This window comes from Leopardus geoffroyi, chromosome D1 (assembly GCF_018350155.1).
Source record: "Leopardus geoffroyi isolate Oge1 chromosome D1, O.geoffroyi_Oge1_pat1.0, whole genome shotgun sequence".
Classification (NCBI taxonomy): Eukaryota; Metazoa; Chordata; class Mammalia; order Carnivora; family Felidae; genus Leopardus; species Leopardus geoffroyi.
The window spans coordinates 54,967,673-54,984,395 of NC_059329.1; the positions used below are offsets into that span (position 1 = coordinate 54,967,673).

Below are 16,723 nucleotides of genomic sequence, written 5' to 3' on the forward strand. Positions count from 1 at the left end.
TCCCACAGGAAACCAGTTTGTAGATGTGTTCACTGGTGAATTCTACCAAATGCACAAGAAACAAATAATACCAATTCTAAATTCTCTTCCATAAAATAAAAAAATAATAATCTCCAGTACATTTTTATGAGGCCAGAATTTCTCTTACAACAAATCTATAAAAAGGCATTTTCAAGAAATCTCAAGACTGATAAAACCTCATGAATACAGATATAAAAATCATTAAAAAAATGTTAATCTGAATCTAGCAATATGTAAAAATGATAATATACTGTGATCAAAGAGGTATCATGCTGACAATGCATGGTTTATAGTTGAAAATCAATTAATTTAACCATGTTAACACACAAAGAAGAAAATGTATAATCTCAATTCATGAAGAAAAATCATTTCATAAATTTAACTTCCATTCTTGATAAAAACTCTCAGAGAACTAAAAATATAAAGGAACTACCTTTACTTGATAAAGATAATTCTATAATATGCCTAACATCATACTTATTGGTGAAAGAATGAACTTATTCTCAAGACTTGGAAAAAAGAAGAATATCTCACCACTCCTATTCAACATCATATTGTAAATCCTAGCCAGTGCAATAAGGGAAGAAGGCGTACAGACTGGAAAAGAAGAAATAAAACTATTTCTCTTTGCAGGGGACATTATTGTCGGTGTAAAAAATCCCAAGGAATCTACAGAAAATATTCAAGAACTAATAGGTGAATTTAGTATGGACACAAGAAACAAGGTCAATATTTAAAGAAACACAAAACAAAACAAAAAACCCTCAATCTAATCAGAGAGGACTTCTCATTTCAGCTACAACACATAAAGAGCTTGGAAGTGCTAACTCCCATCCTTAAAAAAAGAGAGAGAGAAAACGCAAAACAAATTGAAAATCAATGCCTTTTTTAGATCCATAAAAGAATTGAAATCACAGGGCAAACCATCACTCTGGACAGAGCCACTCAATCTAGAGAGAAAGGTGAGTACAGAGAATCACAGCCAAGATCAGTTTACTAGAAGCAGAAGCCACTGGGGCCAAGAACTGGTAGGAACAGTTTAAGTTATTGGTAATTTCGATTAATGCTGGAGGCTGAGTGTGGACTAGCTTGAGAATTAAAAACTCTTGGGGACCCAGTTTTATATAGACTCCTATTTTGCCTCCAAGGACTCCCATCAGGTTTTCATAGTGAGGACTGGGGAAAAAAACTTCTGTTTTGGGCAGCAGGAGGAGAAAAGTAACTTTTTTGAAATAACATCCTGAGTGTTCTCCATTGCAAAGCCCTAGTCTTCAGGGAGAACTACTATTCCAGAACCTTATCTAACATGTGGGAAGGGCAGTTAGTCAACTCCAGTTCACTCTAATCTTCCTGTCTCATGTAAGGGTAGAGAAAAAAAAGACTAGATAATGCTTCTGGAACTTACACTCAGTAAAAGCCAAGATTTAATCATAAGATTGTAGAATGCTTCCTTTTCCCAACACCTTATCACCACATGAATAGGGCTTCAATATAATAATAGTGGCTTACAACTGAGAGGGCTGCAAAACATACTTTGTCTAAGGAGCTCTTAAGGAATCCAAAGACAATAGGAGAGGAAACAAAACAAAACACAGAAACTGAATCCTCTAGTACCTATAGCTATATAAAAACTAGCTATATATAATTATATAAAAAAACTAGCTATATCTAATTATCTCAGTCCCTCATATCCATGACATCATGTCCAGTTTCTTTTTTTTTTTTTTTTTTTTTTTGAGACAGAGAGAGACAGAGCATGAACAGGGGAGGGGCAGAGAGAGAGAGGGAGACACAGAATCGGAAATGGGCTCCAGGCTCTAAGCTGTCAGCGCAGAGCCCGACACGGGGCTCGAACTCATGGACCGTGAGATCATGACCTGAGCTGAAGTTGGATGCTTAACCGACTGAGCCACCCAGGCGCCCCTCATGTCCAGTTTCCAACAAAAAAATTTTAAGATACTAAGACAAGATAAAGCACAACATGAAGAGACAAAAAAAAAGTGCCCAGATATAACACAGATTTTGGAATTATTAGAGAATTTTAAATAACTATGATTAATATGCTAATAGATCTAATGGAAAAAGTAGGCTATGTTAATAGCTATGTTAATAGCTTTAATGGAAAAAGTAGACAACATGCAAGAAAAGAACAGTAATGTAAGCAGAGAGATGAAAATTCTAAGAATTGAAAGCCTAGAAATAAAAAATATTTAAGTGAAATGAAGAATGCCTTTGATGAGCTTATCAGTGGCATGGACACAGATGAAGAAAGAATCAGTAATCTTGAAGATACATCATCAGAAACTTCCCAAACTGAAACACAAAGAGATAACTGAAAAAGAATACAATAGCCAAGATTTAGGGAGGACATTATCAGTAGATTGGACACAGATAAAGAAAGAATCAGTAATCTTGAAGATACATCACCAGAAACTTCCCAAACTGAAACACAAAGAGATAACTGAAAAGAACACAATAGCCAAGAATTATGGGGAAAATTACAAAAGGTATTAACATACGTGTAATAGGAATACCAAATGGAGAAGAAAAAATATTTGAAGTAATAATGGTTGAAAATCTTCCAAAATTAGTGACAGACATCAAACCACAGATCCAAAAAATCTGAGAGAATACCAAATAGGATAAATACCAAAAAATAGTCATAGTTTTTAAAGCTATTTTAAGTTGCAGTGACTACTCAATAAGGAAATGCTTTAGCCCAACCAAAAAGTAAACATGGCTACTAGTATAAATTCATAGTCCACAGAGGGAAGACACTGTACAAAACCATGTTAGAGAACCTCAAAGGGCCCTTTGGTGCAAAGTTCCAATTCATTTCTCACTTTATAGTTTTTCCAGGATTATGTTGGTTACAGGTGGGGAAAGAACTGGTCATACTTCTGATGTCATAGAATATGACAATAGAATCACTGTTTGATATTGCAGCCAATTTATCCCTACTGTAATGAATTGTGTCATGAAGACTTTGGGGAAGTATCCATTGGAAGTTAGCTGGTGTGGGGCACCTGAGTGGCTCAGTCGGTTAAGTGTCTGACTCTTGGTTCAGCTCAGATCATGATCTCATGGTTCATGAGTTCAAGCCCTGCGCGCTGGGCTTCATGCTGATAGTGTGGAGCCTGCTTGGGATTCTCAATCTCTCTCTCTCCCTCTCCCTCTCTCCCTGCCCCTCCCCTGCTCATGCTCTAAACAAACATTTAAAAAATTTTTGAAAAAAAGGTTAACTGGTGCTACAAGGTAGCCACCATGAATCTGGCAACCTGATTAGTTGTAGTGTTTCTTTTCAGAATTGGGGGCCAAATTTTGTGCATTAATGATGGAATTCCTAAACCCCGTAGATTGGTCTTTGTTCTTTATAAAAGGCCCTTGTCTAAGGATTTTAGTCATTTTGTTTAGTATAATGATCTGCTAAAGTATTTCTTCTAATGTCTCTTTACTGTGGACCTCTACCTTTAGGACAGCAATTTATTTGGGAAGCTTCAAGGCACCCAGTAATTTGTGTATTTGTTATTCATGTTTAATACAGATAACTAAAAAGGTAAAAAAAAACTTCTCACATGCCCTAGAGAAGGCCCTAATTTTGGCCAATCAAGCCAATTTGATAACTGGTAATAGATTTGAGATTTTGTGAGAGAATCTGGAAAAATCAGTTTATTATGAAGAATGTGCATAATCCATTTATTATTATCTTTTTTAATTGTTAAGATAAAACCTATCAGTAAACAATATTAGATCAAGATTTGGTATAGGAGCACACAAAAGGTTTGTTCCAAGCATGGAAAGTTCTCAAATTACAGAAATTAGGAGATTCTCCTTTGGTAGGATAATACAGTTGCTGTATGAAGAGTGTTATATTGGTGAATGGCAATACAAGAAAAGAAAGTGACTATTTCCATAATTAATTAACTGGCATAAAACATTGGGTATTTTTGGTTAACAACAGAGATTGTATGGAATGTGTTTCCATAAAATAGAAAGATGAAACTAGTATAGCATCTGAAGATTCTTAGACTAATTTGACCAGGCCTGCATTTTCTTCTGAAGCAAAGATAAAAAACCTCGATACTGGATCAATGGGCATTAACAGGCAATGAGTCTTTGTTATTACAGCTTACTAATACTTTCAGACCATGGCCTCCCCTTCTGTGTACTTTCAAAAGGAAATGTTTATTATGATCTAGAAGATCAGCAAAGATGACTGTTGAAGAAATATTTTGAGATTACTGAAGGTCTTTTTGGTTTCCATGTTTTGTGAAAATGGTTCCAAAATGTTTGATTAAGTCTAATCATACAGAGAGGTCTGTTTCAAAACAGTCTGTTCTATATACGCTACAACATCCACTTAATTCCAGAAATTATTTAATTGTCCTTAATGTTTGGCCTTGGGTAATTTGTATCTCTCATTAGATATGTCCTTCCTCAGCCAGTATATCATGGTCTAGATCAAGTGTTGGCAAACTATGGCTTGTTGTAAAAATCCAGCCACTGGCTGTTTTTGTACAGCCTGTGAGCTCATGAGAGTTGTTTTTACATTTCTAAATGGTTGAACAAAGTCAAAAGAAAAATGTTTCATGACCTGTAAAAATTATATAAACTCAAATTTCAGGGTCCATAAATAGTGTTTTTTTTTTGGAACACAGCCATGCTTATTCATTATGAATTGTCTTTTGCTGTTTTTGCACTATAGAAGCAGAGTTGAGTAGTTGTGACAGAGACTGTATGACCCACAAAGTAAAAAATACTTAGTGTCTGGCCCTTCACAGAGTAAGTTTGCTGAACCCTGGATAATGAACTGTTACTTTGTAGAATTAAAATTTCTTTTTCTTTTATTTTTTTTAATTTTAAGTTTATTTTATTTCATTTTTGAAAGAGACAGGCGTGAGTAAGGGAGGGACATAGAGAGAGGGAGAGAGAGAATCGCAGGCAGGCTCTGTGCTGCCAGCCCAGAGCCTGAAGCGGGGCTTGAACTTACAAAACTACGAGATCATGACTTGAGCTGAAATCGAGTCAGTGACCCACCCAGGTGCCCCTAAAAAATTTTTTTTAGAAGCTTCATGAATATGTAGTTGATCTTGCAATTTTAATATGTCTTATTGCATATCCCTATGATCTTGGTTTAACACCTGAGAAAAGTAGGATGGGGCTTCAGTAAATGTCTAAGGCATAATTTTCCAGGTAAATTGTTGATTGTTCCCTGGTGAAGGCAATACATATTGATTGTCCTCATCAGCTAAAACAGGAAAGAAAGTAGAGATAGGGCCAAAGAGATTGTATTTGCATTAGGCAGTACTAGAAAATGAGGTATATAACTCTTTGGCTAATAACTTACAGATGTGGGACAAATCTGTATCTTCTACCATCTCAGTTTTGGGTTTTCTTTTTTTAAACAGGTAAAACAGACATTTTGCTTGGACTAAAGCAAGGGATAATTAATCCTTATTTTATTAAATCTGTTATAGTTGGCTTAGATCTTCCTTAACTTCAGCATTAAGAGGATTTTAGGCAACAGTGTCAAGAGAGTCAATATGAACCCTTACTGGTTTGACTCTCAATTATTCTGTCATTTCCCCTCATGGGGTTCTAGTTCTGTGCCCCGTTATTTGCTTGTTTTGGAATCAATATACTAATGTCCATGCTATAATTTGATAATGTGCAGTAGAATTTTCTGCAACTCCTGAAAATATTTTGTCTGAAGTGTATTTCTTCTGGTGGGTCTTTTTGCACAGTAGATTCCTAATGATGAAATTTATAGGAAAGTGCCATAGGGAAGGAAGAGTTCTGCCAAAAGTAACAGTTATAGGTTGGGACATGGAAAAGGATTTAAGATGGTTAGAAATTCCCACTACCTGAATAGTTTTGGTACTTTGAGCAGTCTGATTTTCCGTGGTAGTGGTATTAATAGTAAAGGTAGTGGCACCAGTATCAACAAGAAGCTATATTGTTCATCTATATTTATATATAGTTATCTTCAGAATCACATGTTGGGTAGTAGTGTTTCCCTTTAAGTGGTATCATTGGGCAGATTTTGGATTATTGTTCCATTTCTTACCAATAGGGTACATTGGATTCTCCTACTTGTAATTTCCTCTAAGCATAAGCATGGGAGAATGAGGACATTTTTAGTGTTGTTTTTATGTGGAGAACCACAAGTTTGTTTTCATTTCTAGCTTGTTGTTTTCTAGGGCTTTTTTAAAAAAAATGTTCAACAACTTGTTGGAGATAGTCTAAACTGGTTTTGTCCCGTTCCAGTTTATTTTTCTAAGTCTCCTATTTTATGTACCAAAAAAAGAGGCTCAATTTGCTTCTGCTGTTAGACCTACCCCAAATTACTATTTAAAGCTTACTGGAATCCTGTTTTAAACCCTATTGTTTAATATTTATTTTTAAAAAATTTTTTGTTCGATTTATCCTTAAAGAAAAGGCTTTATAAATATCCTTCCATAGAGTATTTCTTATTCTTTTTGCTCATTCAGGGACATTTTAAAAATTATGCACAGCTGATTTATTTCAGTTCTGTCTTGGTGTTTCTCTTTCTGCTCTTTTAACAGTTTTCCCCACGTGAAGGTCTAATAATTAAGTGAAATCAGTTGTTCTATATCTGGAAGAATCTACCAAACTCTTGAATTCTGAGGCAAATTTTTTATTTTCCTGAGGATTAAGAAGACCCTTAATAATAGACCTCAACTGAGGTCTAGACCATGATTTAATTCAACTTCTATGATCTGGCTTCTGTTCTAGTTTGATGATACTGTGCAATATGATGATTTCTTTGCTGAAAAGAGGAGGTCAGGGGAAGGGGAAGAAATAGAAATCTAGGGTGAGAATGAGAATGAAGATAAAGTCGTGTAGAAAAAGATATTACTTGAGTCTTGAGAAAAGGACCCATGTCCTGTTTCCTTCTTAGAGATAGCCTTTTATCACTGACTTCACCCACAAATTATCTAAAATAAACAAATGACTATAAAAGTAGCCATTTTAAATTTAATATAGCTAATAGATGTATGGACTGAGGTATAAAATGAAATTCTTTGAAAAATATTGCAAAGAATATATGACAATTCCTGCCATAAGGAAGGTACACTCCAGTAGGAGCAGTAGAGAGTGAGGGAACTAATGTGAATTGTGCACTTTTCTATGTACTAGACATGCTTATAGAACCTGTAAATATTTTATCATATTTAATATTCAAAATAATCCTGAGAAATACATAGGTTACCTCTCCACATCCCCATTTTATAGTTTGGGCAATGAAAACTTTGAGAATTTAAATGGTTTTACCACAGTTACACAGAAAGAAGCATATGAAGTCAAAATTTGAATCTGGCCTAAGACATAAATAGAAAGCAAAATGAAATATACAACTGAGGCATAAAAATGAGTTTTTGCAATTTAATACCATCAAAGTCTTTTTAGCTCAGGAATATTTAAGGAAGGCTTCATGAAGGGGGTAGCGTTTAAGCTGGGCTTTGTAGGTTTAGGGTAAGATTTAACAGGTGGATACGGCAAGGAAAACCAATGAGTGATAGAGCTGGGATTGAATCCAATTTAATCTTAAACCAAACCCTGTTTTTCCATTACACATAACTAGAACAGTGAGAGCAAATGTGGGAAGCCAGTGTGACTTTTTATAAAAAGAGATTGTATTACTTCAAGTTATAGAAAAAAATCTGAAAAGGAAGGTCAGGACAAAAATATTAAGGACTTTCCATGCAAATACGACATGTTCTACAGCGTAGAAGAAATCATTCCAAATACCATAATTACCTATTAAGATTACATTCAATTTCTCTCCTTGGCAACTGTTACTTCAGGACCAGTATTTCAGAGGATCTGGTGGGTTGGATGATAATGGAGCAACATGGTGATAGGCCTGGGTGTGGGGCTATCTAGCAGGAGAATTGGAAATTGCTTTTGATAGGAGCCAATGTATTCTCTGATGTATTTGTTTTTAGTTTAAACCATTTTACCACATGAAACCCCTATCAAGGGCTGATCGTGAAAAAGCAGAAAATCAGAGGATTCCAAAACTAACTGACTTATTGGAACTTGCACAGAAGGAAAAAAAATTTGTGATATTTGATCTTAATACCCCTCCACGAAAACATCCTCTCAGACACACGTATATTCGCCATGTAGTAAGCGTGATCCTTGCCTCCAAAATTGAGCAACATCTGGTATGTCTGTCTCATTATTTATGGTAGAGGTTGGGAGGTGGGTAGCATGTCCCAGGAGCATAGCAATTGAACCTGACCTAGCTTGTAGATCTTCCCTGGGATGTCTAAATAATTTTGCCATCTGTACAAATAGAGATTGTTGCTTATGTAGCTACACGTGGCAATCTAAGAATGACCCAGTTAAATTTATCTCAGTGGGGAAAAACACAGAAGCTGTTTGCTACTCCAAACCAAATGAAATAACAGCACTCTGTTAAAAAAAAAGTATGTGTGTAATGACTATACAATGTAACCTGCACCATCACTAGCATAGAACTATTAGAAGGGGCCTGGATAACACTAAGACTTTGAGGATTTGACTTTAATTAATGGTACAGAAGAAAGAGCTGGTTCTTATTTGAGCAGAGATTTGTTCATCATGTTTTTCAGAAGCAACTCTCTGCACTTGGGCAATCATTCCAAATCTCTTAAGTTATTAAAATATGGTAGAGTGCTGAGTGAAACAAATGTGTGTCTTCTTGCAAATGGAACTGTTTCCACAGATGAGTCATAATAGTATTCCCCATTGACAGGAAATGACCTCTCTCAAAGATGATTTTTAGCATCATCAGCTGGAGGAAAAAGGATTCCTACCTTTCATCTGCACCTACCAACTCCTCATCCACTTTGGCTAGTGTGGGGCTATCTGAACACAATGGGCCCTTGACTCAGGATATTAACTTTAAGAAATCTCACTCCAGAACAACCCTGGTGAAAGTCCCATCATAAGAGTTCATTGGGTGGTATTAGGCCACGTTGACTCTTTCACCAAGGGCTAGAATCTCTCTCTACTCTCTATAGACTGTTACCGGTGCTGGAATGAGGTTCTTTGTACCTAGAGAGCTGATTATCCACTAAAGACTTCCTTTTTCTCCTTACAGATTTTTTGGTTGCCAAGTTTTGATAGGCAGTATGTCCAAAGCAGAGCTCCTGGTTTTCAGCAAGTGGGCCAGTTATTTTCCATTGAACGTCTTACAAAAGAAAATATCAGTAGAATAAATGTTGACTACAAGAGGTTGTTCTACAAAGGATTGAAGTAAGTGTTTGACCATGTCTTTCTTGGCATGTATTGCCTTGCATAAAACCTGCATTACCACCAGACTACTTTAATTAGCATCTCCTCATATCAGGATTTCTTTGTGTGGCTTTTTTGAATCCCCTATTTTCCCCTTCTTACCCTTCTCACCCTGTCTTCCTCCTTCCCTCTGCTAGCAAACATTTGTGTAGACTGTGTCCCTGTCTGTGGAACATAGTCGTCAGCCTCTGCTTTACCTCCAGTCTGTTATCATTCAACACACTTTTTTGTGTGCTTGGTGTTTTTGTTCTTATATAAGTCAGAAATCAGAAAGTTGTTTATTTCTTCAGCCATTACTAGAAGCATTGCAGTACCTCATAAATAGCTTTGTGGTTCAGATAGCCAGATTTCTTATGAGATAATTAAGAACATGCCTAAATAAATTAAAAAAAAAAAAACACAAGTTAAAACAGCCAAGCACAAGAAGAAACTAAAATTATTGTCTATATTTATAAATATGTAATTAGCAACAGATTTTCAGAATTAAAAACACCAGGGGATAAAATGGCAACTTTTTCCAAACTTAACTGTTATTAATCACTGCTTAATTTAATCCATAGTTCCTTTCTCTTAGATTTAAAAGTAATTTTTTTCAGATGATTGTAAATGCTTCAAAGCCAATGTTTTCCTTGGAGATATATATATATCTAAAATCTCCTTGGACTTAATAAAAATTACCCTTAGATACCTTTCTGCATCTCAAGCCATGAGCTAGGCCGTTGGATTTACTTATGTTCTTATTCTCACTTCTCTCACCCCTCTGGCCATGGGATGGTTGATCATAAAATGTATCTTTTTCCTTTTAGCAGTGGAAAATTATATATGTTTTACCTCTATTTCCCAATCAGAGGATTTCTCTTTTCTGAACTACTACTTCTATTTTGACTATATTTCCCTTTCCTTTTACTTTTTTCAAATAGAAAATGGATCTGTGGTGATGTTCTTCTCTTCTACTCATAATTTTTTTTTGAGAGAGAGAAAGAAAGAGACTGAGCAGGGGAGGGGCACAGGGAGAGGGAGAGAGATTATCTTTTTTTTTTTTTTTTTTTTTTTTTTTTTCAACGTTTTATTTATTTTTGGGACAGAGAGAGACAGAGCATGAACGGGGGAGGGGCAGAGAGAGAGGGAGACACAGAATCGGAAACAGGCTCCAGGCTCCGAGCCATCAGCCCAGAGCCCGACGCGGGGCTCGAACTCACGGACCGCGAGATCGTGACCTGGCTGAAGTCGGACGCTTAACCGACTGCGCCACCCTGGCGCCCCAAGAGATTATCTTTTTTAAAAATTTATTTTTTTTTAAATTACATTCAAGTTAGTTATATAGTGCAAGAGTGATTTCAGGAGTAGATTCCTTAATGCCCCTTACCCATTTAGCCCATCCCCCCTTCTACAACCCTTCCAGTAACCCTCTGTTTGTTCTCCATATTTAAGAGTCTCTTATGTTTTGTCCCCCTCCCTGTTTTTATATTATTTTTGCTTTCCTTCCCTTATGTTCATCTGTTTTGTATCTTAAATTTCTCATATGAGTGAAGTCATATGATATTTGTCTTTCTCTGACTAATTTCTCTTAGCATAATACCCTCCAGTTCCATCCACGTAGTTGTGAATGGCAAGATTCATTCTTTTTGATTGCCGAGTAAAACCTCCATTGTATATATATATATATATATATATATATATATATATATATATATACACCACATTTCCTTTATCCATTCATCCACCTATGGACATTTGGGCTCTTTCCATACTTCGGCTATTGTTGATAGCGCTGCTATGAACATGGGGGTGCATGTGTCCCTTCGAAACAGCACACCTGTATCCCTTGGATAGATGCCCAGTAGTGCAATTGCTGGGTCATAGGGTACTTCTATTTTTAATTTTTGAGGAACCTCCATACTGTTTTCCGGAGTGGCTGCACCAGCTTGCATTCCCACCAATGATGCAAAAGAGATCCTCTGCCTCTGCATCCTCACCAACATCTGTTGTTGCCTGAGTTGTTAATGTTAGATATTCTGACAGGTGTGAGGTGGTATCTCATTGTGGTTTTTATTTGTATTTCCCTAATGATGAGTGATGTGGGACATTTTCTCATGTGTCAGTTGGCCATCTGGACGTCTTCTTTGGAGAAGTGTCTATTCATGTCTTCGGCCCATTTCTTCACTGGATTCTTTGTTTTTTGGGGGTTGAGTTTGATAAGTTCTTATAGATTTTGGATACTAGCCCTTTATCTGATATGTTGTTTGCAAATATTTTCTCCCATTCCATTGGTTGCCTTTAAGTTTTGCTGATTGTTTCTTTCGCTGTGTAGAAGCTTTTTATTTTGATGAAGTCCCAATAGTTCATTTTTGCTTTTGTTTCCCTTGCCTCTGGAGACGTGTTGAGTAAGAAGTTGCTGTGGCCAACGTCAGAGAGGTTTTTGCCTGTTTTCTCCTCAAGGATTTCGATGGCTTCCTGTCTTACATATAGGTCTTTCGTCCATTTTGAGTTTATTTTTGTGGATGGTGTAAGAAAGTGGTCCAGGTTCATTTTTCTACATGTCGCTGTCCAGTTTTCCCAGCACCACTTGCTGAAGAGACTGTCTTTATTTCATTGGATATTCTTTCCTGCTTTGTCAAAGATTAGTTGCCCATAAGTTTGTGGGTCCATTTCTGGGTTCTGTATTCTGTTCTGTTGATCTGAGTGTCTGTTTTTGTGACAGTACCATACTATCTTGATGATTACAGCTTTGTAATACAATTTGAAGTATGGGATTGTGATGCCTCCTGCTTTGGTTTTCTTTTTCAACATTTCTTTGGCTATTCAGGGTCTTTTCTGGTTCCATACAAATTTTAGAAGTGTTTGTTCTAGCTCTGTGAAGAATGCTGGTGTTATTTTGATAGGTATTGCATTGAGTATGTAGATTGCATTTGAGTATGTAGATTGACATTTTAGCAATATTTGTTCTTCCTATCCAGGGGCATGGAATCTTTTTCCATTTTTTGTGTCTTCTTCAATTTCTTTCATAAGCTTTTTGTAGTTTTCAGCGTATAGATTTTTCACCTCTTTGGTTAGATTTATTCCTAGGTATTTTATGGGTTTTGGTGCAATTGTCAATGGGATCGATTCCTTGATTTCTCTTTCTGTTGCTTCATTATTGGTGTATAGGAATGCAACAGATTTCTGTGCATTTGTTTTATATCCTGCAACTTTGCTGAATTCATCAATCAGTTCTGGCAGTTTTTTGGTAGAATCTTTTGGGTTTTCCATAGACAATATCATGTCATCTGCAAAGAGTGAAAGGTTGACCTCTCCTGGCTGATTTGGATGCCTTTTATTTCTTTGTGTTTTCTGATTGCTGAGGCTAAGACTTCCAATACTATGTTGAATAACAGTGGCAAGAGTGTACATCCCTGTCTTGTTCCTTACCTTAGGAGGAAAGCTCTCAGTTTTTCCCCATTGAGGATGATATTAGCGTGGGTCTTTCATACGAATGGCTTTTATGATCTCGAGGTATGATCCTTCTACACTACTTTCCTGAGGGTTTTTATCAAGAAAGGATGCTGTATTTTGTCAAATGCTTTTTCTGTATCTATTGAGAGGATCATGTGGTTCTTGTCCTTTCTTTTATTGATGTGATGAATCACATTGATTATTTTGTGGATATTGAACCAGCCCTGCATCCCAGGGGTCTCACTTGGTCATGGTGAATAATTTTTTAATGTACTATTGGATCTGGTTGGCTAATATCTTATTGAGGATTTTTACATCTATGTTTATCAGGGAAATTGGTCTATAGTTCTCCTTTTTAGTGGTTTACTGGTTTTCGAATCAAGATAATGCTGGATGCATAGAAAGTTTGGAAGTTTTCCTTCCATTTCTGTTTTTTGGGACAGCTTCAAGAGAATAGGTGTTAATTCTTCCTTAAATGTTTGGTAGAATTTCTCTGGAAAGCCATCTGGCCCTGGACTCGTGTTTTTTGGGAAATTTTTGATTACGAGTTAGATTTCTTTACTGGTGATGGGTCTGTTCATATTTTCTATTTGTTCCTGTTTCAGTTTTGGTAGTTTATATGTTTCAAGGAATTTGTCCATTTCTTCCAGATTGCCCATATTATTGGCATATAATTGCTTATAATATTCTGATATTATTGTTTGTATTTCTGCTGTGTTGGTTGTGATCTCTCCTCTTTCATTCTTGATTATATTTATTTGGATCCTTTCCTCTTTTCTTTTTGATCAAAGTGGCTAGTGGTTTATCAATTTTTTTAATGCTTTCAAAGAACCAGCTTCTGGTTTCATTGATCTGTTCTACTGTTTCTTTTGGTTGATAGCATTGATTTCTGCTCAGTCTTTATTATTTCCTGTCTTCTGCTGACTTTGGGTTTTATTTGCTGTCCCTTTTCCAACTCTTTAACGTGTAAGGTTAGGTTGTGTATCTGAGACCTTTCTTCCATCTTTAGGAAGGCCTGGATTGTTATATACTTCCCTCTTATGACCACCCTTGCTGTGTCCCAGAGGTTTGGGCTGTGGTGTTATCATTTTCATTGGCTTCCATGTCCTTTTTAATTCCTCTTTAACTTCTTGGTTAGCCCATTCATTCTTCAGTAGGATATTCTTTAGTCTCCAAGTATTTTTTATCTTTCCAAATTGTTTCTTATGGTTGATTTCAGGTTTCATGGTGTTGTGGTCTGAAAATATGCACGGTATAATCTCGACCTTTTTGTACTTGTTGAGGGCTGATTTGTGTCCCAGTATGTGATCTATTCTGGAGAACATTCCATGTGCACTGGAGAAGAATGTATATTCTGTTGCTTTAGGATGAAATGTTCTGAATATATCTGTTAAGTCCATCCGGTCAGTGTGTCATTCAAAGCCATTGTTTCCTTGTTGACTTTATCTTTAGATGATCTGTCCATTGTTGTAAGTGGGGTGTTGAAGTCCCATACTATTATGGTAGTATTATCAATGAGTTTCTTTATGTTGTGGTTAATTGATTTATATATTCCACATTTGGAGTATAAATGTTTACAACTGTTAGGTCTTCTTAGTGGATAGATCCCTTAATTATGATATAATGCCCTTCTTCATCTCTTATTAGTCTTTATTTTAAAGTCTACATTGTCTGGGGCGCCTGGGTGCTCAGTTGGTTAAGCATCTGACTTCGGCTCAGGTCATGATCTCACGGTTCGTGAGTTCGAGCCCTGCGTTGGGCTCTGTGCTGACAGCTCAGAGCCGGGAGCCTGTTTCAGATTCTGTGTCTCCCTCTCTCTCTCTGACCCTCCCCCATTCATGCTCTGTCTCTCTCTGTCTCAAAAGTAAATAAACGTTAAAAATAAATAAATAAATAAGTAAATAAATAAATAAATAAAGTCTACATTGTCTGATATAAGTATGGCTACTCCAGCTTTCTTTTGTTGACCATTAGCATGATAAATGGTTCTCCATCCCCTTACTTTCAATATGAAGGTGTCTGTAGGTCTAAAGTGGGTCTCTTATAAACAGCATATAGATGGATCTTGTTTTCTTATCCATTCTGCTACCCTATGTCTTTTGTTTGGAGGATTGAGTCCATTGACATTTAGAGTGAGTACTGAAAGATATGTATTGCCATTATGTTTCTTGTAGAGTTGAAGTTTCTGGTGGTGGTCTCTGGTCCTTTCTAGTCTTTGTTGCTTTTGGTCTCTCTCTCTCTCTCTCTTTTTTTTTCATCTTTTTTTCCCTCAGATAGTCCCCCTTAAAATTTCTTGCAGGGCTGGTTTAGTGGTCACAAACTCCTTTAATTTTTGTTTGGGAAATTTTTAATCTCTCCTATTTTGAATGATAGTCTTGCTGGATAAAGAATTCTTGACTGCATATTTTTCTGATCCAGCACATTGAATATATCCTGCCACTCCTTTCTGGCCTGCCAAGTTTCTGTGGATAGGTCTGCTGCAAACCTGATCTGTCTTCCCTTCTAGGATAAGGACTTTTTTTTTCCTTGCTGCTTTCATGATTCTTTCTTTGCCTGAGTATTTTGTGATTTTGACTATGATATGCCTTATTGATGGTTGGTTTTTGTTGAATCTAATGGGAGTCCTCTGTGCTTCCTGGATTTTGTTGTCTTTGTCTTTACCCAGGTCAGGAAAGTTTTCTGCTATGATTTGCTCACATAACACTTCTACCCCTTTTTCTTTCTCTTCATCTTCTGGGACCCCTTTGATTCTGATGTTCCTTTTTAATGAGTCACTGATTTCTCTAATTCTTAAATCATGCTCTTTTGCCTTATTTTCCTCCCTTTTTCTTGCTTCATTATTCTCCACAAGTTTGTCCTCTGTATCACTGATTCGCTGCTCTGCCTCATCCATCCTTGCCACTGTGGCATCCATTTGAGATTGCAGCTCAGTTATAGCATTTTTTAAAATTTCATCCTGACTGGCTTTTACTTCTTTTGTCTCTGCAGAGAGGGATTCTAGTCTATTTTCAGACCCCAGCTGGTATTCTTATTACAATAGTTCTAAATTCCGGTTCAGACATCTTGCTTATATCTGTGTTAAGTCCCTGGCTGTCGTTTCTTCCTGCTGTTTCTTTTGGGGTAAATTCCTTCATTTCATCATTTTCAGAGGAGAAAAGGAATTCATAAGGTAAAAAAAAATTAAAATTAAAAAATTAAAAACAGCAAACACACACACACACACACACACACACACACACACACACACACACACAAATCATATAAATGATGTCAGATCCTAGGTGTGTTTTAGTCTGGTTGTTCAAAGGAGCTTGATAGATTAGAGGAAGAGGGGAAGAAAAAAAAGAAAAATGATTGAAAATTTGAAAAAATGAATTGAGTGAAGTAGAATAAAATGAAATGATGGAAGTAAAATAGAATTTGAGAAATTTACAAAAAAGTAAAAAATATAGTAGAAAAAAATAAAAATATTTTTAATAAAAATTGAAAGTAAAAATAATTTTTTCTCTTTCTGTATTCAAGAAAAAGAAAAGAAATGAAAAAGAGAGAAAAAAGAAAATTGAATAGATGGACCAGCAAACAGACCCGAAATATGATTGAAATTACATCATTTTCTCTAGAAGTCAGACTGTGAATCAATTTATAGTCCGTAAACTAAGCAGGTGGAGAGACTTGTGTTCCTGAAGAGCTATGTTGGCCCAGTTGGGCGGGGCTCAGTAGTGTAATGGCTCCATTCTCCACTAGATGGTACTGCTTAGCTTACTGGGGTGGGTTGTTGTGGTGCTTGATAGGTGTGTATGCGCATGTGTGGGAGGGGTGAAAATGGCTTCACCCAGCTACCCAGTCTCTAGTATCGAAACTCTTTTCTCCCAGATCAGCAATCGTGCACCTGTCTCTGGCTTCTCTCCACTCCCCACTTTTATACTGTCCATGACCAAGCCATCAGGTTGCCAGGCAGCACCTC

At 36.5% G+C, this 16,723-nt stretch overlaps 1 protein-coding gene across 5 annotated transcripts in view; it reads left to right on the top strand.

Moving 5' to 3' along the window:
* The window catches only part of GDPD4 (glycerophosphodiester phosphodiesterase domain containing 4), a 173,262-nt gene that overhangs the window by 94,734 nt on the left and 61,805 nt on the right, over window positions 1–16,723 (top strand). For 4 of the 5 annotated variants that reach the window (XM_045483885.1, XM_045483888.1, XM_045483883.1 and 1 more), the window contains 2 exons: window positions 7,992–8,213; window positions 9,134–9,288. In XM_045483885.1, the coding sequence (XP_045339841.1) occupies window positions 7,992–8,213; window positions 9,134–9,288 (377 nt within the window). The remainder of the gene's footprint in view (window positions 1–7,991; window positions 8,214–9,133; window positions 9,289–16,723) is intronic. The other variant, XM_045483886.1, reaches the window with a different exon arrangement.